Genomic DNA, 25,849 nt, shown 5'->3' on the forward strand with positions numbered 1-25,849 from the left:
AGATGGTTGGGGCCTTCAAGTACCTTGGGGATACTTTGATGCTAGAATGACCTGGGCAGAACACATTGAGAGAGTGATGGGACAGTGTAAGAAGGTACTAAATGTGATGCGTTGTCTGATAGGGAAGGACTGGGTGTGCCTCATTGAAGACCATATATGTTGCATTGATCCGATCTGTAATAGGCTATGGAAGTATAGCGTATGGTTCGGCAGCCCGTACATCACTGGAAAGGCTAGACGTCATACAGGGACAAGACTCAGAATATGTAGTGGGACGCTTCGGATGTCCCCAGTGGCTGCACTTCAGGTGGAGATGGGGGAAATACCATTGCAGATTAGGAGACAGATTAGGAGACAGCAGCTGGCAATGATTTATTGGGTCAGCCTGCAGGGACATGGGGTACCTCATCCTGCGAAAGGGATTTTACAGGCATGCTGGGAACATGAGTGAAGACAGAACACGAGCTTTGGGTGGGTGGGTAACACCCAGGCGAAGGAGATGGGACTGTATGGAAGGGAGTTTAGTCCAATGGTAGCTATCCCTATGAAGCCATCATGGCTAATCCCACCTCCAGTAGTAGATCTAGATGTATTGGAGAGACTACAGAAAGATAGGGAGGGTGCTGATCCATCTGATTTGTTTAAGAGACATCTGGATGCTGTGTATCAAAATTTTGTTGCCATATTCACAGATGGTTCAAAAGATCCAAGGAGAGGGTCAGCATTTGTACTGCAGGAATGTGAGGTGAGAGTCAGGAAACGTATTACAGATCATCTGGCTGTATATATGGCGGAGATAATGGCCATACTGTTGGCCTTGCAGTGGGTGGAGGAAGTTAAGTCATAAAGAGTAGTTATTTGCTCTGATCCAGGTGCTGTGCTGAAGAGTCTCCAGTCCTTTATATCACAAAGCAGACAGGACCTGCTTTATGAGGTGCTACAAACCCATGGCAGGAGTAAACAAATGGGTATACAGAAAATATTTAATTGGATCCGAGCTCATGTGGGAGTGGAGGGGAACGAGGCAGTTGATGTGCTGGCTACACAAGCACTAAGTAGTGGGGATGTTGATGTGGTAGTATCAATGAGCAAGGTAGAGGCAAAAAGTATGATATGGACAGTGATGGTGGAGAAATAGGAGGAGCAGTGGAATAGAGATACTAGGGGCAGGCATTTATTTCAAGTACAGAGGAAAGTTGGGGAGGGTAGAACGGCAGGAAAAGGACAGAAGAGAGGAGGCTGTATTTCCAAGATTAAGGGTGCGACACAGCCAGTTGAATAAGACCTTACAGGTCTTGATAGATAGGAAAGCATCCAACAGGAAAATGTGAGTATTGCTAGGAAACAGAGACAGTGGAGCATGTATTGATACAATGTGGGCATTATTGGAGGGAAAGAGAGAGGATGAGATCTAGTTTGAGGGAGAAGGGGATACAGGAAATTAGTTTAAAGAGTATATTGAGTAGAACGTCATTAGATATAGTCACAAATATTTAATATTTTTTAAGAGCAATGGGGCTGGCAGGTAGGATTTAGTTTATCCCTATCTCCGGCCTACACCCCAGTACAGTAGGTGGCGGTAATGCACCTTAACGTTGGATGCCAACCGCCGATAAACCACACCGAAGAAGAAGCGTCTGTGTTCTACGTCAGGGCAGAGTGGGTTGTTGCAGAGTCACTGTGAAGTGGTTCGTGTGTAAACAAGATGTTGGAGAAAGAAAAGTCTGGAACTAGCCAAGTAAATACTGCTTTTGAAAATAATAATAGAATAGAATGAAACTGAATTGATTGTAGTGTGATGCTTGTGGAACGCTAAACCTAATCGAAAAATGCAATAGCTCGCGTCTGTCGCGTCTCATCAATCGATGAGACATTGCTAACAGAGTTAGCTAATTTAGCTAGCCACCTCACTGTTGCTTAATAGCTTGCTGCATTTGAGGCCCGTTTGTCGCAGCGCCTGATAGACCCTGCATGTCCAGGCCATCCTAAATCTGGACTGTGGACAGGAGATCCTGAGTTGTGAGTACCCCAATTCTCACACGATGTCAAACTTCGATATTGCCTGGCTAGCTAGTATCCACGTTGATTATTATGGAACTGATGCGCAACTTCATCCACACACGGTAGGCTAGATAGGAGCAATTCCACGATTTTCACTTTAAAATGTACAAAACAAATACCATTGATTTAAAAGCTTAATAAACCGTACAACTCTATTCACTAGCAGTACGTTGAACAATTTACAACATTTAAGAAAAACGAAGTTACTGGAAGAACTGGATGCAAAGTTTGGTGGCGAGCTAACATTTAGAATCTTTATGCTAAAATCTCACTTTTTATGCAACGTTTACCAAAAACTCTTAAATATCTGCACCGAATTAAGATTTAAAGTTGTCTACAGAAAGAATGGGCTGTCCGCAATGATATGACACCTTGAGTTTGAAAAAATATACTGTTGTTGTTGAACTAGGCTACAGGGAGTGAAGTGTATTTACACCTGGTATCAGATTACGGTAACGGAATTACATAATCCACAATATTTTGTTAAAGTAATTTCTTAACTGCCATTTTTTCCTTAACTGTAGATTTATATAAATTTAAGCAAAGTTGCTATTCCTCAACAAAGTTATTGGAAGTGTTATTACCTATTCTCCTAGGAAGAAACAGGGGGGAAATTAAGAAATGGGATTCTTGAAAATAATGTTTTAGGATTTCTTCTTGGAGATGTATTTTAATTTTAGGGCAGCTAAACCCTTGTCTTGACTTGAATGGATACTTTTGTAAACATGAATGTTTTCTTGCACCACAGTTGGCTACCTGATATTTCATTACAGCAAGAAAACAAATTAAACGTGCATTATCTAGCTAGCTAGTAATTAACAATATATTACAATATTCTAGAATGCAGAGTCAGACTCGGCCAATCTCGTCCATCCTCTCCACGCAGTTATCAAGTCTCCCCAACAGCAACCTGTTCCTGGCTGCTATTTCCTCCACCGTCACTTCAAGCTCTTGTTTGCTGAAGTTTTTATTGCTCTTTCCTTGGTCATTATTTTTGGTTTTGCTATAGCTAGTCTGATGGCTATAATGTGTGAGTAATAACCAAATCCTGTCACACAGGCTTATTTATTGGTTTCAAGCACGTCACTAATGTCAATGCCAGATAAGATATTTGAGGAATTACATTTACAAACTATCTTATGAACTTTTTATTTTTTCCCAAAAACTTCTTACTTTTTTTGTAAGCAATGTTTTGTGAATCCGGCCCCTGATCTGTACCACACAGAAATGCATAATTACGGATATGAATGTCATTATCTTCATGATGACTTATCCTGAATAGGTTCACCATGGAAGAAATATGCAATATCATTATTTGCATATATGGGTATTATTCTACACACTGACTATTATTCTAATCAGCTCTGCACCAAAACAAGACCAAATTTGGTTGGACCGGACCAAATCTGAACCAATCATAGACATTTCTGTTTCACAAGTTTGGACTGTACAGCCGCAGAACAATGAGCCAGATATTTCACGGATGTATACCTGTAAAGCATCCGGTTGACGTTTTCAGATATGGTGATGAGAAGAAGCCCAGTGGCTGGCAGTGGGAGATAGTGATATGGCTTTTGGCTGACATTCTTCTTATCAATGGAACATTTGATCTCAATACAGTTTGTTGTTTCAAAACTAAGAGTGGACTAAGTTTTGTAGATTTTACCCTCTGCGAAAAAGGAGTGCAAGGGGTGAATTTAGTTATTGGAAACTGGTGTAATTGCAGCCTGCAATTTGGGGTGTTCCTGCATGTGGGCATTCCTATGTCTGCAGGAACCCCTCTTTATACTTCTATTGGTAAATGTTTTAGCTAGGACAGGCGGGGGTGCTAATGCACAATAATGTTGGATGCCAGCTGCCAATAAACCCCCCAGAAGAAGGGGCGGGGCGACAACGATAGCTAGCTAGCTGTACAGCGGTAGACGGTGTCCTTCGTCCCTGCCTATCGGTTACTGTTTTCCCACAGTTATGTTAATGATGGCGAGGGCAGGCGGGAGAGAAGGACACTGTGTGCTAGCTTAATCGGCAGCGTAGCCTAGTGGTTAGAGCGTTGGACTAGTAACCGAAGGTTGCAAGTTCGAATCCCCGAGCAGACAATTTACAAATCTGTCGTTCTGCCCCTGAACAAGGCAGTTAACCCACTGTTCCTAGACCGTCATTGAAAATAAGAATTTGTTCTTAACTGACTTGCCTAGTTAAATAAAAGTAAAATAAAAAAATAATCTAGTCCGGTGAACAGCAGGCGGGAGGCGAGGGAGACTCCACAGATAGAACAATGAAACATTTGATCTCAAAACAGTTCTCTTCCCAAAACTAAAATCTGTTATGAACAGAGTGGACAACAGTTTGTAGACTTTATCCTTTGACAAAGTTTTTTTAAATTGCGTTGTTAAGGAGTGCAAAGGCGAATTGACTTATTGCACACGTGCACTTCACGGGCTGTGGTCTCTCGGTTTAGTTATAAAAATCTTTGGTTCAGCACAGTAGAGTACAATACAGTTATACTCTAGCGTGCTCTAGTGTACTGTATTGAACTCTACTGAACTATATTCTACTACTGAACTATATTCTAGGGTACTGCGTCTCCTGCAGACATAGTTGGATTAGTTTATTTCTTGAGTCAGTTGTTCGTTTCGTTCGTGTTCATGTTTCCAAGTTTCGAACATGTTCTCACGTGCCATTGAAATGGCAGCAGCGGTATCAGAACCAGCACATTCTTGAGCATACAATAATGCTTTCCTCAGTACCAAATCCTCATTGACCCACTGTGCTGTCAGTCAGCATGCTCATGGGGCTGACATCGCTGGTCCAAATGTCAGTCGTGAAGCAAATAGCAGTGATGCCCATAACAAGTAGCTCAGGGATGTGCGTTTCAACAATACTTTGTAACTCCGGTAGGGCAACATCTGAAAAATAGCACCTATTTGGTGGTGTGTACCGGGGCCCGAGGTGCTCAACCAGTCGGGGAAAGCCAACATCATCCACGACAGAGAACGGTTGATTGTCAAGGGCAATGAATTCCATTATCTTGGAGTTAATGGATTTCACCTTTGAGTTGTCTCTCTGAAAGTTTCTTACTCTTTCAAATGACGGCTCAACTTGAACTTGTTTAGTTGTTGGAAGTGTGCGCTTAGTATTTTTCTGTTTTTGTTCTGTGTAGCGCTGTATTTTCCGTGGCGTCATTACTTCATCTACCTACATTATATAGGTATGCACGTCAGCGTTGACATCGGTTTGCATATCGGCTTTAAACTAGACATTGGACCGATGTTGGCATTTTTAACTAATATTGGCCGATTCCGATATGCTTACCGATATATCGTGCATCCCTAACGTCTATGTTTGGGCCAAATCAAGGCTGTTTTGGACCGGCCCAAAAATAGACGTTTGTGGATGTTGAAATCAAGGCCAGGGTGGACTGACCAAACTTCAACCACTTCAACGTCCATGTTCAGTGGGTGTGGATGCTGGTTACAGTAAGTGGAAAGAGGGGGGGTCATGGGTAGGTGTCAGTAAGAGCCGGTAGAGGTATCATTAACTTCTTGACGCTACCTATCCCGTTAGTGGGATAATTGTCATCAACAACCGCTGAATTGCAGAGCGTCACATTCAAATAATATTACAAAAAATATTTATATTCATGAAATCACAAGTGCAATATAGCAAAACACAGCTTAGCATTTGTTAATCCACCTGTCGTGTCAGATTTTGAAAATATACTTTACAGCGAAAGCAATCGCAGTGTTTGTAAGTTTATTGATCACTAGACAAAACATTATGAACACCTAGCATCAAAGTAGTTTTTTCACAAATCAGAAAAGCAATCAAATGAATTGCTTACCTTTGAACTTCGGATGTTTTCACTCACGAGACTCCCAGTTACACAATAAATGTTACTTTTGTTCCATAAAGATTATTTTCGATCCAAAATACCTCCGTTTGTTTGGCGCGTTATGTTCAGAAATCCACAGGCTCGAGCCGTCACGCCAACGCAGACGAAAATTCCAAATAGTATCCGTAATGTCCCCAGAAACATGTCAAAGGTTTTTTATAATCAATCCTCAGGTTGTTTTTAAAATATGTAATTGATAATATAGCAACCAGCACTGTCTTATTCAGTAGGAGAGGGAGAGACGATGGCTGTCCAAGCTCTGTTGCGCAAGCAAAACTCATGCGAACACCTGACGCGATGTTATCTTTCTCGCTAATTTTTCAAAATAAAAGCCTGAAACTGTCTAAAGACTTGAGGAAGCGATAGGAAAAGGAATCTGGTGGATATTCCTTTAAATGGAGCGAAGGCAGGCTATGGAACATGGAGCTTTCAAAATAGAAGCCACTTCCTGGTTTGATTTTCCTCAGGTCCTGCCTGCAATATCGGTTCTGTTATACTCACAGACAATATTTTGACAGTTTTGGAAACTTTGTTGTTTTCTATCCTAATCTGTCAATTATATACATATTCTAGCATATTGGCCTGAGAAATAGGCCATTTACATTGGGAAAGTTATTTTTCCAAACATAAAAATAGTGCCCCCTAGCTGAAAGACCATTTTCAGACTGTTCACACTCGCTTTGACCACCATATGACTAAAAGAGAAAGAAAACCGTTATGAGCTAAACATGTAAAAAAAAAAAAAATGTAACCTTTATTTAACTAGGCAAGTCAGTTAAGAACAAATTCTTATTTACATAGACGGCTTAACCCTGACGACGTCTGGGCCAATTGTGCGCCACCCTATAGGACTCCCTATTACGGCCGGTTGTGATATAGCCTGGAATCAAACCAGGGTCTGTAGTGACTCCTCTAGCACTGAGATGCAGTGTCTAACAGTATGCCAGTGGAAGGAAGAACAGTAAAAGGTGACCCAACTGTGGTTTGTGACTACTATGATTTTCCATTGTAGCCAAATCAATTGCAGTGTTAGCGTATTTTAAAAAGGGAATAAAATGTATAGGTAATTTTATTACCGATTTGGTAACAAAATTACGAGTTTTGATCACTTAACAAAAAATTATATTAGTACAAACACAAACTAATTGGTAGGTTTACCTTGTTACTTCTGTTAACTTTCATTGTCCTTCCTCATGAGGTAAAACATTTTGGTAACAGAATTACAAGACACACGGCAATGTTTTTTAAACTTAGAAGGCAAATCATTTCTACAAAACCAATTTTTTGTTGATATTAGTTGGCAGGGGTCTTTACATGTATTTCTAATACCTTTTAAGACTTTTTCTGGTAGAGGTTTTGTAAGACCCCTTTTCGATCAATTTGACCAGAAATCAAAGCCAATACTTACGCCTAATTTTTAAGGGTGCCTGTTGTCTGGAATCCTTGGGACATCCCAATTCTGACGTTACCCAATTGAAGTTTGCATTTAAAATGGTAAGGATTAAGTTTAGGCTTAATTTCTTACAGCTGAAATCACGTTAACGGGATCGATTTGACAGCCAGTGAAAGTGCAGGGTGCCAAATTAAAACAACAGAAATCTCATAATAAAAATTCCTGAAACATGCAAGTATTATACACCATTTTAAAGATACATTTGTTGTTAATCCCACCACAGTGTCTGATTTCAAAAAGGCTTTACAACAAAAGCATACCATGCGATTGTTAGTTCAGCGCCTAGTCACAGAAATCAGCAATTTTTCCAGCCAAAGAGAGGAGTCGCAAAAAGCAGAAAGAGATAAAATGAATCACTAACCTTTGATGCTCTTCATCAGATGACACTCATAGGACTTCTTCATGTTACACAATACATGTGTGTTTTGTTCGATAAAGTTCATATTTATATCCAAAAATCTCAGTTTACATTGGCGCGTTATGTTCAGTAATGTTTTGCTTCCAAAACATCCGGTGATTTTGCAGAGAGCCACATCAATTTACAGAAATACTCATCATAAATGTTGATGAAAATACAAGTGTTATGCATGGAATTAAAGATATACTTCTCCTTAATGCAACTGCTGCGTCAGATTTAAAAAATGCTTTACAGCGATAGCACACCATGGAATAATCTGAGTACAGCGCTCAGAGACCAAAACAAGCCATACAGATACCCGCCATGTTGTGGAGTCAACAGAAGTCAGAAATAGCATTATAAATATTCACCTACCTTTGATGATATTCATCCGAATGCACTCCCAGGAATTCCAGTTCCACAATAAATGTTTGTTTTGTTCGATAAAGTCCATAATTTATGTCCAAATACCTACTTTCTGTTCGCGTTTAGTTCACAAATCCAAGTTCACAAGGCGCGTTCACTAGGTCTGACAAAGTCAAAAAAGTTACAATACAGTTCATAGAAACATGTCAATCGATGTAAGTAATCAATCTTTAGGATGTTTTTATCATAAATCTTCAATAATGTTTCAACCGGACAATTTCTTTGTCTTTAGAAGTGAAAGGGAACACAGGTTCTAAAGACTTGACATCTAGTGGAAGCCTTGGGAATTGCAATCGGACCAAATTTTACACTGAATATTGGATAGGCAAAGACTTGAATACCTACAAACCTCAGATTTCCCACTTCCGGGTTGGATTTTTTTCTCCGGTTTTTGCCTGCCATATGCGTTCTGTTATACTCACAGACATCATTCAAACTGTTTTAGAAACTTCAGTGTTTTCTATCCAAATCTACTAATATTTGTATATTCTAGCTTCTGGGCCTGAGTAGCAGGCAGTTTACTCTGGGCACCTTATTCATCCAAGCTACTCAACTGCCCACCAGCCATAAGAAGTTAAGGGTTAGGTTAGGGACTTCCCAAGGATCCCAGATCCAATTTTTAAGATCGAAAATAGTTGAAAAATGTATCTATGCCTTCATTTCCCCAAAATATACTCTTCGCTTTCATTTGACACCCAATTTGATATGAACCTATGAACTTCACATGGTGGTGCTCATGGGTTCATTTTAAATAGAAATGAACCTAGCTATCCGCTAGCTGTGGTTATTGTGATAGCTAGCTAATGAAATCAGTTTTTCTAAACTGGTCTGTGTTTAAGGTCTGCACGCTGCTGTTTTGAAAGGGGTTTTCTCACAGTAGCAGAGCCTATTTGTAAAGCCTATTCACCATATTATGGCCAGAGAGAGTTCATATTATTCATACAAAATCTGATTAGGCTATTGCTAATTAGGCTATTCCTAAATCTGATTAGGCTATTGCTACCAGCTACAGGAATGCAAACGCGTCACTTTTCGATGATATTTGCTGTTTTGATTTCAAAATAGGTCATCCACGTGAAAAGTAAACAGACGCAGAGTGCATCACCCATGGAGCTATAAAAGAACGCAGCGATCAGATCTTCTCCCTGTGTGATCACATTACCTTCTCTGTCGGCTGTGTCATCACACACTCCACGCAACATTGTCCCTGACTGGGATATTTGGAATGCAACTCGAGGTAAGCAACCTATGGTCAAAATAATGCTGTGGTTATCGTTGATAAGAAGTCAATTATAGTTGCATGTATGTTTTCAATAGAGCAAATTATTACACTCAAAGTAAACTTTAGCTAGCTGGCGTTAGCTAGCCATGTCAGCAACTAAGATGGCCAGCTAACATTACCACGCGTCAATGAATAATGATGTATGTTACTCATATTGAAATTGAGTGAGCACTGAATGCATTCCTACGTGTCCTACAAATAGAATATCAGAGTTCAGATCGTAATATCAGAATGAGTCCTCCATCCAATATCACATGTGACAGCTGAGTAGCCAGCCGCATCTCCAGCCATTAGCCTACTCAGCTGCTTCTGTCTGTTGTTTCTGTGCATCTCCATCTGTTTTAAAATGTTTTAAAACAGAGCACTGTGACACGTGCTTGTGCCTTTGTCGCAGAAAAACGCAAGTTTCTAGCCCAAACCCTTGGCGCACATGTTTTATAATATAGAAGATAAAAAGCTTTTAAAACTTGTTAGGGATAGGTGTCCTGTCAACGGGACAGTTGTAAATCATGCAGTGCCTTGTGTCACGATCGCAGATTAGAGAAACAACAAATGTTGGTACATATAAGTGTCTTATATCGTCTGAAAGCTGAAGTTGTTGTTAATATATCTGCACTGTCCAATTCACAGTAGCTATTACTAAAAATTAACTACTCATGGGCAGAGTTTTTGGTTTGATATCAAACAACCTTGTTTAGTCTTGTTACCTGGCTAGCTAGCTAACAACTTGTTAACTCGGCTATGCACACATTTGAATGGCACAGGGAAACGGGATAGATAGCCTACTTAAAGAGATACTTCAAAGGTAGGATGCATATGCCAATGTAATTTTAAGCTAAATCTGAATCAAAAGTCAATCTATTTTTTTGGTGTTAATTAAATTCTGTTTGGTGCCTAACTTTTGGGAGCAGTGTGTGAGAAAGAGTAGTGTGGGTGGGGGAGAATGTATGCTGTGTGTAAAGGTGTCTGAAGAGTAGGCTAAAGATGGTTTTATGTAGGGCTAGTGTGTTTTCCCCTTATTGCCAAAATGAAAATGCAGATTGTGTTTATATTCCTTACTATGTCTGTCCTGCCCAATCACAAGTAGACCTTTTGGATATGTGCAAATCAGCTATTTTCTGCAGTAGCCTTTTCTATTATACAGTAGAAAGTGTGGAGTTAAATTCAATCTGTTGTATTGAGAAGAGGTGTGAATATCAGGGACAGGTTTTTCTCCGCAGCACCTACATGCAGAACGTATAAAGCGTTCGATACTGCGACAAAAACAGTCACATTTGAAGCTATTTGACTTGGCAGTACGACACACATTTTGAATTGGCCAGTGAAAATAAATTACATGGTCACATTAGTTTTTGGTTCACAATTTGCAATATTTTTGCCATTATGATGTGCAATTGACCATAATAAACCAACTTTATGAAGAGGCAACAACGGCACGGGAGTGCCCCTGTCTGTGTGTCAGGACTCAACATACAGGAGAGGTTTTGGAAACCCTTCGATCATCCCCATCAGTGACCCGCTTGGGCCAGTTAAACAAAATGTTGTAATAATGGTATTTTTAATCTAGGCTATATAAATTATAAAAAACAGATGGATTCCTTAAGCTGTTCCTTATGTCGATTTATTTATCACACACGGGCAACTCTCAAACAGCTGGTTGTTGCATTTTGTGATTTTTCTTTAGTGGTCTCTGGGGGGATAAATCTAGCTAGCTAAATCAGCCATTGGCTAGGCCATCAAAAACTAGATAGAAGGCATCTGCTGTTCAACTGTATTAGGGCAGAACTTTGGAGTGACAGTGGAATCAACCAATTACATTTTAACCTGTAATGGGTGGGACCGTTTTTACCAAAATGGTTCAATTTAAGGGTGTAACTATTCTGTTGCGGTAAAACCATGTCCATTTATTATTACCAAGACAATGTTGAATGTTTGCCTCAACTTGGTTTTTACATACAATGCGTTCCATTAGAAAGGGAACCCAGTTTTTGGTCGCTTTCTCGTTTTAGGACGTGATACAATAACTCATCAATAACTCTTTAAACATCTCAAACGGCATGACTGACTAGCTACCACACGTATATTCTTCATTAGTGTGTTTGTGTCGGGAGCATGCTTTCTATGTTGTCAGGCAATGCCCACGTTATTGTGACATTGTATAATGTAATTACTTTATAATGTCATTTTGCCGTGCGGTAGCAGAGAGAACAGTCTGACTAGGGTGGCTGGAGTCTTTGACCATTTTTAGGGCCTTCCTCTGACACTGCCTGGTATAGAGGTCCTGGATGGCAGGAAGCTTGGCCCCAGTGGGCCGTATGCATTACCCTCTCCCCGTAGTGCCATACCTGGCAGTGATGCAACCCTCCGGATGCTCTCAATGGTGCAGCTGTAGAATCTTTTGAGGATCTGAGGACCCATGCCAAATATTTTCAGTCTCCTGAGGGGGAATAGGCTTTGTCTTGCCTTCTTCATGACTGTCTTAGTGTGTTTGGACCATGATAGTTTGTTGGTAGTGTGGACGCCAAGGAACTTGAAGCTCTCAACCTGCTCCTCTACAGCCCCGTCAATGAGAATGGGGGCATGCTCGGTACTCCTTTTCCTGTAGTCTACAATCATCTCCTTTGTCTTGATCATGTTGTGGGAGAGGTTGTTGTCCTTGCACCACACGGTCATGTCTCTGACCTCCTCCCTATAGGCCGTTTCATCGTTGTCGGTGATCAGGCCGTACGCTGTTGTCATTGGCTAACTTGTTGATTGTTATGGTGTCGTGCCTGGCCATGCGGTCATGAGTGAACAGGGAGTACAGGAGGGGACTGAGCACGCACCCGAGGGCCCCCGTGTTGAGGATCAGTGTGGTGGATGTGTTGTTATCTACCCTTACCACATAGGGTTGGCCCATCATGAAGTCCAGGATCCAGTTGCAGAGGGAGGTGTTTAGTCCTAGGGTCCTTAGTTTAGTGATGCGCTTTGAGGGCACTATGGTGTTGAACGCTGAGCTGTAATCAATGAATACCATTCTCACATAGGTGTTCCTTTTGTTCAGGTGGGAAAGGGCAGTGTGGGGTGCAATAGAGGTTGCATTATCTGTTGGGGCGGTATGCAAATTGGAGTGGTTCTAGGGTTTCTGGGAGAATGGTGTTGTGAGCCATGACCAGCCTTTCAAAGAACTTTATGGCTACAGACATGAGGGCTGTGGGTAGGTAGTCATTTAGGCAGGTAAACTTAGTATTCTTGGGCACAGGGACTATGGTGGTCTGCTTGAAACATGTTGGTGTTACACAGTCAGGGACAGGTTGAAAATGTCAGTGAGACACTTGCCAGTTGGTCAGCGCAGTACATGTCCTGGTAATCCATCTGGCCCCGCAGCCTTGTGAATGTTGACCTATTTAAAGGTCTTACACACATCGGCTGCGGAGAGTGTGATGACAAAGACATCCGAAACAGCTGGTGCTCTCATGCATGTTTCTGTGTTACTTGCCTCGACGCGAGCATAGAAGTAATTTAGTTTGTCTGGAAGGCTTGTGTCACTGGGCAGCTCGCGGCTGTGCTTCCTTTTTTTGTAGTCTAATAGTGTGCAAGCCGTGCCACATCCGACGAGTGTCGGAGCCGGTGTAGTACGATTCAATCTTAGTCTTGTATTGACTCTTTGCCTGTTTGATGGTTCGTATGAGTGTGTAGCGGGATTTCTTATAAGCTTCCGGGTTAGATTCCCGTTCCTTGAAAGTGGCAGCTTTTTTAGCTCAGTGCGGATGTTGCCTGTAATCCATGGCTTCTGGTTGGAGTATGTACGTATGGTTACTGTGGGGATGATGTAATCGAGGCACTTATTGATGAAGCCAGTGACTGATGTGGTGTACTCCTCAATGCCATCAGAAGAATCCCAGAACATATTCCAGTCTGCTAGCAAAATAGTCCTGTAGTTTAGCATCTGCTTCATCTGACCACTTTCTTATTGACCGAGTCACTGGTGCTTCCTGCTTAAATTTTTGCTTGTAATTATGGTCAGATTTGTGAAATTTAGGGAGAGCTTTGTATGTGATTCTGTGTGTGGAGTAAAGGGGGTCTAGAGTTTTTTTTAAATTTTCTTTCTTCCCTCTAGGTGTACATTTAACATGCGGTTAGAAATTATGTTAAACAGGTTTGTTTCCCTGCATTAAAGTCACCGGCCACTAGGAGCGCCGCCCCTGGATAAGTGTTTTCTTGTTTGCTTATGGCCGTATATAGCTCATTGAGTGCGTTCTTAGTGCCAGCATCGGTCTGTGGTGGTAAATAGACAGCTACGAAGAATATAGATGAAATGCTCTACCTCGGGTGAGCAAAACCTTGAGACTTCCTTAGATTTCGTGCACCAGCTGTTGTTTACCCCATGTCTTCCCAGAGGCCGCTGTTCTACCCTGCCGAAAAAGCTTAAAACCAGCCCAGCTGTATGTTATGCATGTCGTTATTCAGCTACGACTCGGTGAAACAGAAGATATTACAGTTTTTAATGTCCCTTTGGTAAGATATACGTGCTTGTAGCTCATCTATTTTATTATCCAATTGGATACATTGGCTAATAAGACTGATGGATAAAGGCAGATTACCCACTCGGCGTTTGATCCTTACAAGCCACCCAGACCTTCGTCCCCAATATCTCTGTCTATTTGTCCAGCGAATGAGGTGGATGAGGGCCTTGTTGGGCATCTGAAATAAATCCTTCCCGTCTGACTAGTTAAAGAAAAACTATTCCTCCAGTACGGGATGAGTAATCGCTGTCATGATATCTAGAAGATCTTTTCAGTCATAAGACACAGTGGCAGAAACATTATGTACAAAATAAGTTGCAAAAAAAACACACACATAATTGGTTAGGGGATAGTAAAATGGCAGCCATCTCCAAACGGCATTACAAATGTGTTTGATTTAAATGGATAGTGCGAGATTCAGTCAGGTGAAGGTAGTTTAGCGAGTGAATGGATGCTAATTGACCTCATAGACTTCGTCATTGTGCAAACCTAGTTAGCAACTTCCTTCAAACTGCTCGCAGAGACAAAAATGGTATCCGTGAGTTCATCTGACTCTGGGTAAGTAGAAAAAATGCTTAATTTCCAACATCTCGCACTATCCCTTTAAGTCTGTACCTGTTTAGCGACATCCCACTTCGGAAGGAATATCCGTAGTCGGTAGATAGTTTTAATTAAATCTGCATCCCTTACATCATCACCGAGCAGTTCACAAAGTATTTAAGCCAGTTGTTAGATGCTATAGTGTGAGAACATGACAACTTTAGCCAGCATGTCTATAACCAACCTTACACTAGCAAGTCAGTCACTCACATCTTGAGTCAGCAGTAATAACTCGCTAATGAAGTGTTCTTGTTTTATAGCTGGGTGGCTGGTCACTACAACCTCCTCCCACTATGGAGGCAGGAGGAAAAGACTGTGAGGACGAGACCTTACAAACTGCCTTTAAAAAGCTCCGGGTAGATGCTGAAAGGTTCGTAGTACTGTTAATGGCTATTACATTTAATTCTTTCACGTTTTAGGTCCTTCCTTACTGGTTGATCTAGGGTCAGTTTCCAGGATTAATGTAATATTTCTTGAAAATTTGAAGTCTCAGTTAAGTTCTTCTGCTGTTCAGTATATTGTGGTCTGAGTTTTTGTTGGTTTCTTTAGCTTGCCTGCTACGCTGCACGTCTGTGAGACCATTACTCCAAGAGTGGTTAGCCGAGCCTTTCTAGAGGGTGCCAAGCCCAAACTTAGCTGCCCCAAGGAGAACTGGCATGGGTAAGGAAAGGCCCTCTTACAATAATTTGTCCACTGTTTTATAAGTATCTTCTTGCTATGCTTCTCTATTGTCTGTTCCTTTTTTGTTATTTAAGTATAATAACTTGTTAGAACCCCTAGGGCCAGATTCAGACGATCTTACCCAGAGCGACTTACAGTAGTGAGTGCATACATTTTCATACTTTTATTTTTGTTGTTGCTGGAGTTGGCTAGTAATTTATATAAAACCTACCTTACGCATCCAGTTTTTCCATTTGTAACCCATCCACCAAAATCACAATATGCTGTTTTACATGTATTATTTGTGCTGGCCTAATTCGTAAAAATGGGAAACATAGAAGATTCTGTTCGCTCTCAGATTGTAATAAAAGTTCATATGTTGCTCTTTGATGTCCCAGGTGTGTGGCATTGATGAGTAAATCATTGAATGTTTACTTAACATAATTTATACGAATATGTATGCATTGTTAACTATTTTTTTTATTTAAAACAATGTGATTGTTGGAGTTTGGGTGTCTGTGATTCATGGGTGACACTAAACTATTTTTGTCAAATATGTTTATTCATTCATGATTATGGATATATTCTGCAATGAGTTAATTGGGCTTTGAATCTGCAAACAGAACATGTCAAGTTAGATCAGAACTGCTTTAATACAGCAGTGCATTCTGACAGCATTAATTGAAGTAGATTTGACCTTGTTCATATAGTTGGCAGAAATGATAAAGACCTCTGTCTGAAGGAGAAGAGTATCTGGTAAAATAAGGTATGTTGCTAATATCATCTAGCTAACTAGAGACCGTGCCTTGCGAAAGTATTTGGCCCCCTTGAACTTTGCAACCTTTTGCCACATTTCAGGCTTCAAACATAAAGATATAAAACTGTATTTTTTTTGTGAAGAATCAACAACAAGTGGGACACAATCACGAAGTGGAACGATATTTATTGGATATTTCAAACTTTTTTAACAAATCAAAAACTGAAAAATTAGGCGTGCAAAATTATTCAGCCCCCTTAAGTTAATACTTTGTAGCCTTTTGCTGTGATTACAGCTGTAAGTCGCTTGGGGTAAGTCTCTCTCAGTTTTGCACATTGAGAGACCGAATTTTTTTCCCATTCCACCTTGCAAAACAGCTCGAGCTCAGTGAGGTTGGATGGAGAGCATTTGTGAACAGCAGTTTTCAGTTCTTTCCACAGATTCTCGATTGGATTCAGGTCTGGACTTTGACTTGGCCATTCTAACACCTGGATATGTTTATTTTTGAACCATTCCATTGTAGATTTTGCTTTATGTTTTGGATCATTGTCTTGTTGGAAGACAAATCTCCGTCCCAGTCTCAGGTCTTTTGCAGACTCCATCAGGTTTTCTTCCAGAATGGTCCTGTATTTGGCTCCATCCATCTTCCCATCAATTTTAACCATCTTCCCTTTCCCTGCTGAAGAAAAGCAGGCCCAAACCATGATGCTGTCGCCACCATGTTTGACAGTGGGGATGGTGTGGTCAGGGTGATGAGCTGTGTTGCTTTTACGCCAAACATAACGTTTTGCATTGTTGCCAAAAGGTTCAATTTTGGTTTCATCTGACCAGAGCACCTTCTTCCACATGTTTGGTGTGTCTCCCAGGTGGCTTGTGGCAAACTTTAAACGACACTTTTTATGGATATCTTTAAGAAATGGCTTTCTTCTTGCCACATAAAGGCCAGATTTGTGCAATATACGACTGATTGTTGTCCTATGGACAGAGTCTCCCACCTCAGCTGTAGATCTCTGCAGTTCATCCAGAGTGATCATGGGCCTCTTGGCTGCATCTCTGATCAGTCTTCTCCTTGTATGAGCTGAAAGTTTAGAGGGACGGCCAGGTCTTGGTAGATTTGCAGTGGTCTGATACTCCTTCCATTTCAATATTATCGCTTGCACAGTGCTCCTTGGGATGTTTAAAGCTTGGGAAATCTTTTTGTATCCAAATCCGGCTTTAAAATTCTTCACAACAGTATCTCGGACCTGCCTGGTGTGTTCCTTGTTCTTCATGATGCTCTCTGCGCTTTTAACGGACCTCTGAGACTATAACCGTGCAGGTGCATTTATACGGAGACTTGATTACACACAGGTGGATTGTATTTATCATCACGCCCAATTTTTCAGTTTTTGATTTGTTAAAAAAGTTTGAAATATCCAATAAATGTCGTTCCACTTCATGATTGTGTCCCACTTGTTGATTCTTCACAAAAAAATACAGTTTTATATCTTTATGTTTGAAGCCTGAAATGTGGCAAAAGGTCGCAAAGTTCAAGGGGGGCGAATACTTTGGCAAGGCACTGTATATAGCTTCTTTGCAAAAACCAGGTAGTATTCATGGAACATTATAAATATCTGACTGCTACTAGAATAGTATTCTGTACAAGACCAAATGCATACCGTAATTTCTGGACTATTAAGCGCACCTGAATATAAACCGCACCCACTGAATAAAAAAAAAAATGTGTATTTTGTACATAAATAAGCCGCAACATGTCTATAAGCCACAGGTGCCTACCGGTACATTGAAACAAATTAACTTTACACAGCCTTTAAACGAAACACGGCGTGTAACAAAAATAGGCTTTTAAACGAAACACGGCTTGTAACAAAAATAGCAGTGAACAGTAGCCTACCAAGAAAGTCATTGGTCACTATCTTCCTCCTCCTGTGCACTGAAACCACTGAAGTCATCTCCTTCGGTGTCGGAGTTGAATAGCCTCAGAATTGCTTCATCCGATGTTGGATCGTTTTCATTGTCGCTCTCGTCACTTTTATCCGGAGGCAAATTCCCCGCTGAGCTCATGCTGCCCTATTCAACACGCAGCAGTCCAGCCTTTCGAAACCCGTTGATGATAGTGGATTTTTTGACAATGCTCCACGCTGTCAGGACCCACTGGCAGACTTGACCATAAGTTGCTCTTCGCATGCGGCCCGTTTTAGTGAAGGATTTCTCCCCAATTGTCATCCAAGCCTCTCACTGAACACGGAGCGCCACCTTAAATGCACGATTTACACTGATGTCAAGTGGCTGCAAATACTTTGTGCCCCCAGGAATCACAGCTGGAATTGAGTTTGTCCTCTTGATGGCTTCTTTCACAGAATCTGTTATGTGGGCCATCATATGCTGTCCAACACGAGCAATGCCTTGTTCTTGTGAAAGAATCCTCCCGGTTGCTTGCTGTAACACTCTGTATGCCATTCATGCATTAGGCCTTCCGTCATCCATCCTTTCTTGTTGACTTTCACAACAATGAATTTCTCTGTGTCTTTGCCATGATGAGGATGACAAAATGACTACCGTAATCAGAATGATGGGAAGTTTGAGCACGCTCGATTTACGTCACATTGTGACGGTGCTCAGTTTTTTTGGCGGAAGGAATCTTGTGAAAGCGGGAAAAATCCATAAATTAGCCGCGTCATTGTATAAGCCGCGAGGTTCAAAGCGTGGGAAAAAAGTAGCGGCTTTTAGTCCGGAAATTACAGTAAATAAAACAACAAATATTAGTTAAATAAAATATATTGAACATTTTAATTTACAGTTCCATATCTTTCATTTTGGATCAAGGTAGCACGTCGTCTATGCTTGGACACGCATACCCGTGATATATTTCCCCCTCTTCTCGCGGGGGGGGGGCAAATAAAAGTAGGTCTTGTACTTTAACATATTCAAGAGTACAATACGAAGTTTCACGACTCTACATGCATTTTTAGTGATGTAAAGATGGCCTCATTTCTACATTTGACCAAATGTACAGTTTAAGCTCTTAAATATTTGGGGCGGCAGGTAGCCTAGTGGTTAGAGCGTTTGGCCAGTAATCGAAAAGTTGCTGGATTGAATGGATTAGCTGACAAGGTAAAAATCTGTTCTGCCCCTGAACAACGCAGTTAACCCACTGATCCCCGGTAGGCTGTCATTGTAAATAAGAATTTGTTCTTAACTGACTTGCCTGGTTAAATAAATAAAAAATAATACTTATGGTTACTTGCCAGTTCCTCACTCGTCGCCTCAAATCTATCATTTTATGTCATGGATGCTATCAGTTGTTGATTTAGTTGCCATACCTACGAGGATCAAATGAAGAAATATGTTTTCCTGCTTGTAGACGGAGATCCTTAGTGGAATGAGAAAATGCGTTTATAAGAGTTTTTTTATCGGCCAAAAGTAGTATTTGTAATCCTATGCAGACATTTGCCCTTGTAACCAGGAACACGTTTCGTTAATAAAACAAAGAAAACTAGAGACCGCTGCAAGCATCCAAGATCAGATAACTGTTTGTGTCCAGCGGCCGACCACGCGTCATGTTTATACAGAAAGAAAATACCACAACAGAGAACATTGGCACAGTTTTATAGGACACCTACACGAAACACTGGTTTTAAAATCCATGGTGGAAAAACAATTGGAACCATTTTTGGGTTTGACCGCTAGGTTTTTATGGGTGTTATGACTCCTCCACTGTGGGGCTCAATTGATAACTCTGTTTCCTACTATAGGTAGTTGACTGCCTTGTGATTGCAACATTGTCACTGACATGAATAGTTGGCAACGATGTTTTGTTTCCAGGTTCTGCTGAACTGAAAGTCACCAATTGCACATGATACATATCATTAGTCTCTACTCTAGTGTAGCAATCAATTCCAAATCTTTATACTATACATGAGACGGGCGGCATATCTTAGTCTTGCCTAGGGCGGCAGCAGAAGTGCTAGGACCAGGCCTGACGAACACAATAAATGGCCTCTAATTTACTTGCGTTTGCGGTGGATCTGGGCCTGCTCAAAGTGAGCCGCTGCTGTTGGGAAGTCAAAACTGTCCAACTCTTCAGAGCAGCTTGCGTTGCGCATCAGCCTTGTTGCTTTTTCCTCAAGATGGTGCGATTTGAGGCCGTCTTTACTCTGTTTTGGAGGAAAAATCCCCTCTCGGCGGGCACACTGGAAGTTAACACAATCTTTGCCAATTTTGCCCAGTTGGGGTACACTTTGCTGAAGTCCCTTAAGAGGACCTTGCGTGAAAACTGAAACACGCATTCGACACTAATTTCCAAGCAGCTTGAGGATTTATTAGCCCATGAAGTATATTTGCCTTTGAAGTTGGAGCACATCGACTGGTCATTATTTTGCTATGGATTTTTTTTCTTTCTGCCGTGGACAATTTGACCAGCAATTCTTTTTTTATCGGCCAAAAGTAGTATTTCACCTTTTAAAGTAAACCCTGGTGTGTGTGTGTGTGTGTACACACTCACTCACTCACCGGTCGAAAGTTTTAGAACAACTCATTCAAGGGTTTCTTTTCTTTTCTTTCTATTTTCTACATTGTAGAATAGTGAAAACAAACTATTAAATAACACACATGGAATCATTTAGTAACCAAAAAAGTGTTAAACAGATTAGATTTGAGATTCTTCAAAGTAGCCACCCTTTGCCTTGATGACAGCTTTGTACACTCTTGGCATTCTCTCAAACTGCTTCATGATGCAGTACTCTATCCCTCTCCTTGGTCAACATCCCACTAAGTGCAAACGAGATGGAATGGCGTATCGCTGAAGAATGAGGTGGTAGCCATGCTGGTTAATAAGTGTCCCTTGAATTGTAAATAAATCACTGACAGTGTCACCAGCAAAGCACCATTGCACCTCTTCCTCCATGCTTCACGGTGTGAACCACACATGCGGAGATAATCCATTCACCTACTCTGCGTCTCACAAAGACACGGTGGTTGGAACCAAAAATCTTAAATTTGGACTCATCAGAACAAAGGACAGATTTCCACCAGTATAATGTCCATTGCTCGTGATTGTTGGCCCAAGTAAGTCTCCTTATTATTGGTGTCCTTTAGTAGTGGTTTCTTTGCAGCAATTTGACCATGAAGTCCTGATTCATGCAGTCCCCTCTGAACAGTTGATGTTGAAATGTGCCTGTTACTTGAACTCTGATTCATTTATTTGGGCTGCAATCTGAGGTGCAGTTAACTCAAATGATCTAATCCTCTGCAGCAGAGGTAACGGAGTCTTCCTTTCCTGTGGCGGTCCTCATGAGCGCCAGCTTCATCATAGTGCTTGATGGTTTTTGCGACTGCACTTGAAGAAACATTCTTAACATTTTCTGGATTGACTGACATCTTAAGGTAATGGACTGTTTTTTTCTCTGCTTATTTGAGCAGTTCTTCCCATATAATGGACCTGGTCTTTGCCAAATAGGGCTATCTTCTGTACAACACAACTGATTGGCTCAAAAAAAATAGCAAATGAACTTTTAACAAGGCACACCTGTTAATTGAAATGCATTTCAGGTGACTACCTGAGAGAATGCCAAGGGTGTGCAAAGTTGTCAAGGCAAAGGGTGGCTACGTTGAAGAATCTCAAATATATTTTGATTTGTTTTGGTTACTACATGATTCCATGTGTTATTTCATAGTTTTGATGTCTTCACTATTATTCTACAATGTAGAAAATAGTAAAAAATAAAGGGAAACCCTGGTATGAGGTGTGTCCAAACTTTTTACTAGTTCCGTATACAGTTGAAGTCGGAAGTTTACATACACCTTAGCCAAATACATTGCAACTGTTATTCACAATTCCTGACCTTTTAATCCAAGTAAATATTCCCTGTTTTAGGTCATTTAGGATCACCGCCTTATTTTAAGAATGTGAAATGTCAGAATAATAGGAGATTTATTTCTTTCATCACATTCCCAGTGGGTCCGAAGTTTACATACGCTCAATTAGTATTTGGTAGCATTGCCTTTAAATTGTTTAACTTGGGTCAAATGTTTCAGGTAGCCTTCCACAAGCTTCCTACAATAAGTTGGGTGAATTTTGGTCTATTCCTCCTGACAGAGCTGGTGTAACTGAGTCAGGTTTGTCGGCCTCCTTGCTCGCACACGCTTTTTCAGTTCTGCCCACAAATGTTCTATAGGATTGAGGTCGGGGCTTTGTGATGGCGACCCATTTGCCACCAAGCTTTAACTTCCTGACTGATGTCTTGAGATGTAGCTTCAATATATCCACATAAATTTCATCTCTCATGATGCCATCTATTTTGTGAAGCTCACCAGTCCCTCCTGAAGCAAAGCACCCCCACAACATGATGCTGCCACCCCGTGCTTCACTGTTGGGACGGTGTTCTTCGGCTTGCAAACCTCCCCCCTTTCCCTCCAAACATGACAATGGTCATTATGGCCTAACAGTTCTATTTTTGTTTCATCAGACCAGCGGACATTTCTCCAAAAAAGTATGATCTTTGTCCCCATGTGCAGTTGCCAACCGTAGTCTGGCTTTTTTATGGCGGTTTTGGAGCAGTGGCTTCTACCTTGCTGAGTGGCCTTTCGGGTTATGTCGATATAGGACTCGTTTTACTGTGGATATACAGTGGGAAGAAGTATTTGATAACCTGCAAAATCGGCAGTGTTTCCTACTTACTTACAAAGCATGTAGAGGTCTGTAATTTTATATCATAGTTACACTTCAACTGTGAAAGACGGAATCTAAAACAAAAATCCAGAAAATCACATTGTATGATTTTTAAGTAATTCATTTCCATTTTATTGCATGTATTTTCATGCATTTGTTTTTTGTTGCCATGTAGAATGTCCTTTCAAAAAGTCACCAGAAGTGACCTCAGTCAACTTGTCAATTTATAACTTCTTTGTTTATCGAGGTAATTTTTGGCTAACCACAAAGATCCAAATATATTCTGATTCCACTCCTTCACTCTGATTCAAATCATTTTTGCTGATTTTGAATATTCGCAAAATAACATTTTGCCACGAGCAACGGGTGCAAATCTTTGACAAATATTCTTAAGGAATGACTAATCTGATTCTAATCACAAAATTGTGATACATGGACAGCCCTAATGTCATTACACAAGTAAACAATGGCTCATACCAAACTATAGATTCAGCTAATAAGACATGACCACCAGTGGCAGTGTGAACCAAAGATATTGCAGAGTGAGAGCAATGCAAAAGGCAGCACTTTGAAGCACCCACACAGAGCATCTGCGCATGTGCAGGAAAGTATGGTCCATTCTTCTGCAGCTTGTAAGCTGCATGACAAGAACTGCAAAGGAGATTAGCATCTTGCTACGTGCTCTTTGTTGCTGCGGAAGTCAACCAAGTACAGTTAATGTTTACTTTGTACCATTTTAAAGACTCATCAACATTCAAAATCATGTTTTTCATTCAATCTTATGATATTTGGATGACACCAAATCAAACTATGATGACCAAAGTGTGAAAAATTGCTGTTGCTTCTACATTGATAAAGTTTGATCATAAAGTTACAATTCCACCCCCAATGTAAAACACTTGGGTTCACGAGGTGGTATTATTAATACACCAATGGTAACATTATCTTTATAAGTACTGCCTTGTAACCAACATCCGCAAAGTGTGTTTGCAAAGGGGTGGGGTTTATATAGCAAGATAGCTATACTACTGGTCCCAAAATTTGACTGTAGAGTGTCGGCAAATATATTTAAAAATGTCCACCATTCAGCTAGATACTAATGTTTCCCTTTTCATTTGTGTATGGTGTTAACTAGTTACTGGCTAGCTCGGTATTCAGCCAGCATGGAACAAAAGGGCGAAAGGGTAGTTCCGATGCAGTTGTCAGTGCTGCTATGAACCGCATCACAAGAGACATGCCAAACAAGTGTTGGATAATAAAAATTGACATCATTGATGCATTTTCGGTGTTTGAGTTGCATTGTGTATCACAACATTTGCTTGATGATTTTACTGCAACTGTTCACTGCAAGTTTCTTGACATGGGCATTTCAAAGAACTGTCACTCAAGGCGAGACCATGACTGTAAGCTCCCCGCCCACTCAGCCTATCTTTTCAAACTTCCTGGTAGTTAGCCACACGAGAGAGTGCTTTTTCTAATTTACAGCATTTCTATTCCCCCAAAATATGATGTTTTATTTTAGTCACTAAAATGGTATGGTAAATCAGAATGACTATTTGGGTCCATTTTTATTTTACCATCATAGTTATGTTTGGTTTTAACATTTTTGTTTTTCTATGTAATAGTTGTATGAGGAAGACGTCAAGAGGAGCCGTGAGAAGCCAAAGACGCCGGAGATCCAAGTCTCCCATTCTCCATCCTCCAAAGTTCACCTACTGTGGTTCCAAGATGTCGCCCTTACCTGGCCATCTGAAACACAAGAGCCTGCTAGAGGCTGAAGGTTGCAGCTCCTCCCTGGAGATCCCCGCCAAGAAGGAACTGCTCTCATCGGGCCACTCCTCCCCTGTGTTTGGCGGTGCTGGCTATGAGCCCCACATCCCCGCTGCCTCTGGGGAAGGTCCCACAGCCAAGCTGGAGCGCAGCCCCAGACAGCCCCTGTCTGACGACAAGGATGTCCCAGAGGCAGCTCACTGCGTAGGGGCTGAAGCCAAAACCGGAGCTGTGCCCTCTGACTTCAGGTCCCTGTCAAAGCTCCACGAGGGTGGGGGCTCGTGCCCCTGCGCTCAGAGCGAGTGCCAGTGCACAGGCTGGCAGGGCATAGAGGTCTACTCCTTCACGGGCCTCCGTAACATCCTCTCAGAGTGCGAGAGGAACCTGGCGAGCCCAGAGGATACGTCCCAGACCTCCCTGCAACAGAGAACTCAGACCGATGGGTCCACCACATCAACCTCCCCGCGTTCCTGTTCCGAACAGGCTCGGGCCTATGTTGATGACATCACAATAGAGGATCTTTCTGGTTACATGGAGTACTATCTTTATATTCCCAAGAAAATGTCACATATGGCAGAGATGATGTATACTTAAATAAGTAATTGAAAAAATATATACATTTGGGGGTGGCTTAAGGAATGGTTAGGCATGAAGTAATTTAAATATAAGGTTTAAATGTTTATTACCGCAGTTTCACCATTCTCTTCTTTGCAACTCCAGTACCAGAGCTGAAAGACACATTGTATTTTTCTTATTACTTTTATTTGTTTTCTTTTAATTTTTTATGATTGTCCTTATTTCTGGTTGACAAATGAAGTTGCCAAAGCTCTATCGCAAAAAGTGCAGGTGGGATTTGTTGGTATATGCAAAGCAAACTTGTAATGCCAAGTGTGATTGTTTTCCACGGCCAAAGAGGTTTCCATTTCACTCAATAAAACATTTTTGTTGAAAACAAATGTTTGCCTTTGTCACACTATTTTTATCACTGTTTTACCCTTTGTGTTTATTGTTTGATTCATATGCTGTAGTTCGAAGCATATTGTTTGTGCTGCAATAATGGAGAAGCTAGAGCAAAGAATTGTGCCCTTTTGTGATAAAGCACCACATTTCACCCAACCAGATCCATGGGCTCAAATTGGACAGGTTCCACATGTATTTGTTTCTAAGAACTCTAGGGAATAACCAGTAATTTGATCAGATGTTTGATTTCAAAAGGGTGAGTGAGAAAATGTGTTAATTTGACCACATTCACTCAAATTATGTCTGAATTATGTCTTACAAAATTGGACACAAAATATACCACTGGAGCCTGAGCTTCACTGCAACACGGGAGGAGTAGCACAAGGAGAACAGTTCCTTCATGGCGGGAGCCCCAG

At 41.1% G+C, this 25,849-nt stretch overlaps 1 protein-coding gene across 4 annotated transcripts; it reads left to right on the top strand.

Annotated features, from left to right (window-relative positions):
* Positions 1 to 1,643: 1,643 nt before the first annotated feature.
* oser1 (oxidative stress responsive serine-rich 1) lies at positions 1,644 to 25,429 on the top strand. Of its 4 annotated transcripts, none has more exons than XM_064969249.1 (5): positions 1,644 to 1,738; positions 9,295 to 9,466; positions 14,877 to 14,986; positions 15,166 to 15,276; positions 24,329 to 25,429. In XM_064969249.1, exons 2-5 carry the CDS (start codon positions 9,455 to 9,457, stop codon positions 25,065 to 25,067), a joined length of 972 nt encoding a protein of 323 aa, XP_064825321.1. In that variant the 5' UTR covers positions 1,644 to 1,738; positions 9,295 to 9,454; the 3' UTR covers positions 25,068 to 25,429. The 4 variants fall into 4 exon arrangements, with proteins under 4 accessions (XP_064825321.1, XP_064825320.1, XP_064825322.1 ...); XM_064969248.1 differs by having other exon boundaries at positions 1,649 to 2,019; XM_064969250.1 differs by lacking the exons at positions 1,644 to 1,738; positions 9,295 to 9,466; positions 14,877 to 14,986 and adding an exon at positions 21,288 to 21,418 and having other exon boundaries at positions 15,190 to 15,276.
* Positions 25,430 to 25,849: the final 420 nt, after the last annotated feature.

Source organism: Oncorhynchus masou, chromosome 6 (genome assembly GCF_036934945.1).
Source record: "Oncorhynchus masou masou isolate Uvic2021 chromosome 6, UVic_Omas_1.1, whole genome shotgun sequence".
Classification (NCBI taxonomy): domain Eukaryota; kingdom Metazoa; phylum Chordata; class Actinopteri; order Salmoniformes; family Salmonidae; genus Oncorhynchus; species Oncorhynchus masou.

Bases quoted from the DNA above. Each gene is read 5' to 3' on its own strand.
- oser1 (XM_064969249.1), top strand. The intron at 14,987-15,165 runs GTTCGTAGTACT...TGGTTTCTTTAG, and splicing joins CTCCGGGTAGATGCTGAAAG to CTTGCCTGCTACGCTGCACG. The intron at 15,277-24,328 runs GTAAGGAAAGGC...TCTATGTAATAG, and splicing joins CCCAAGGAGAACTGGCATGG to TTGTATGAGGAAGACGTCAA.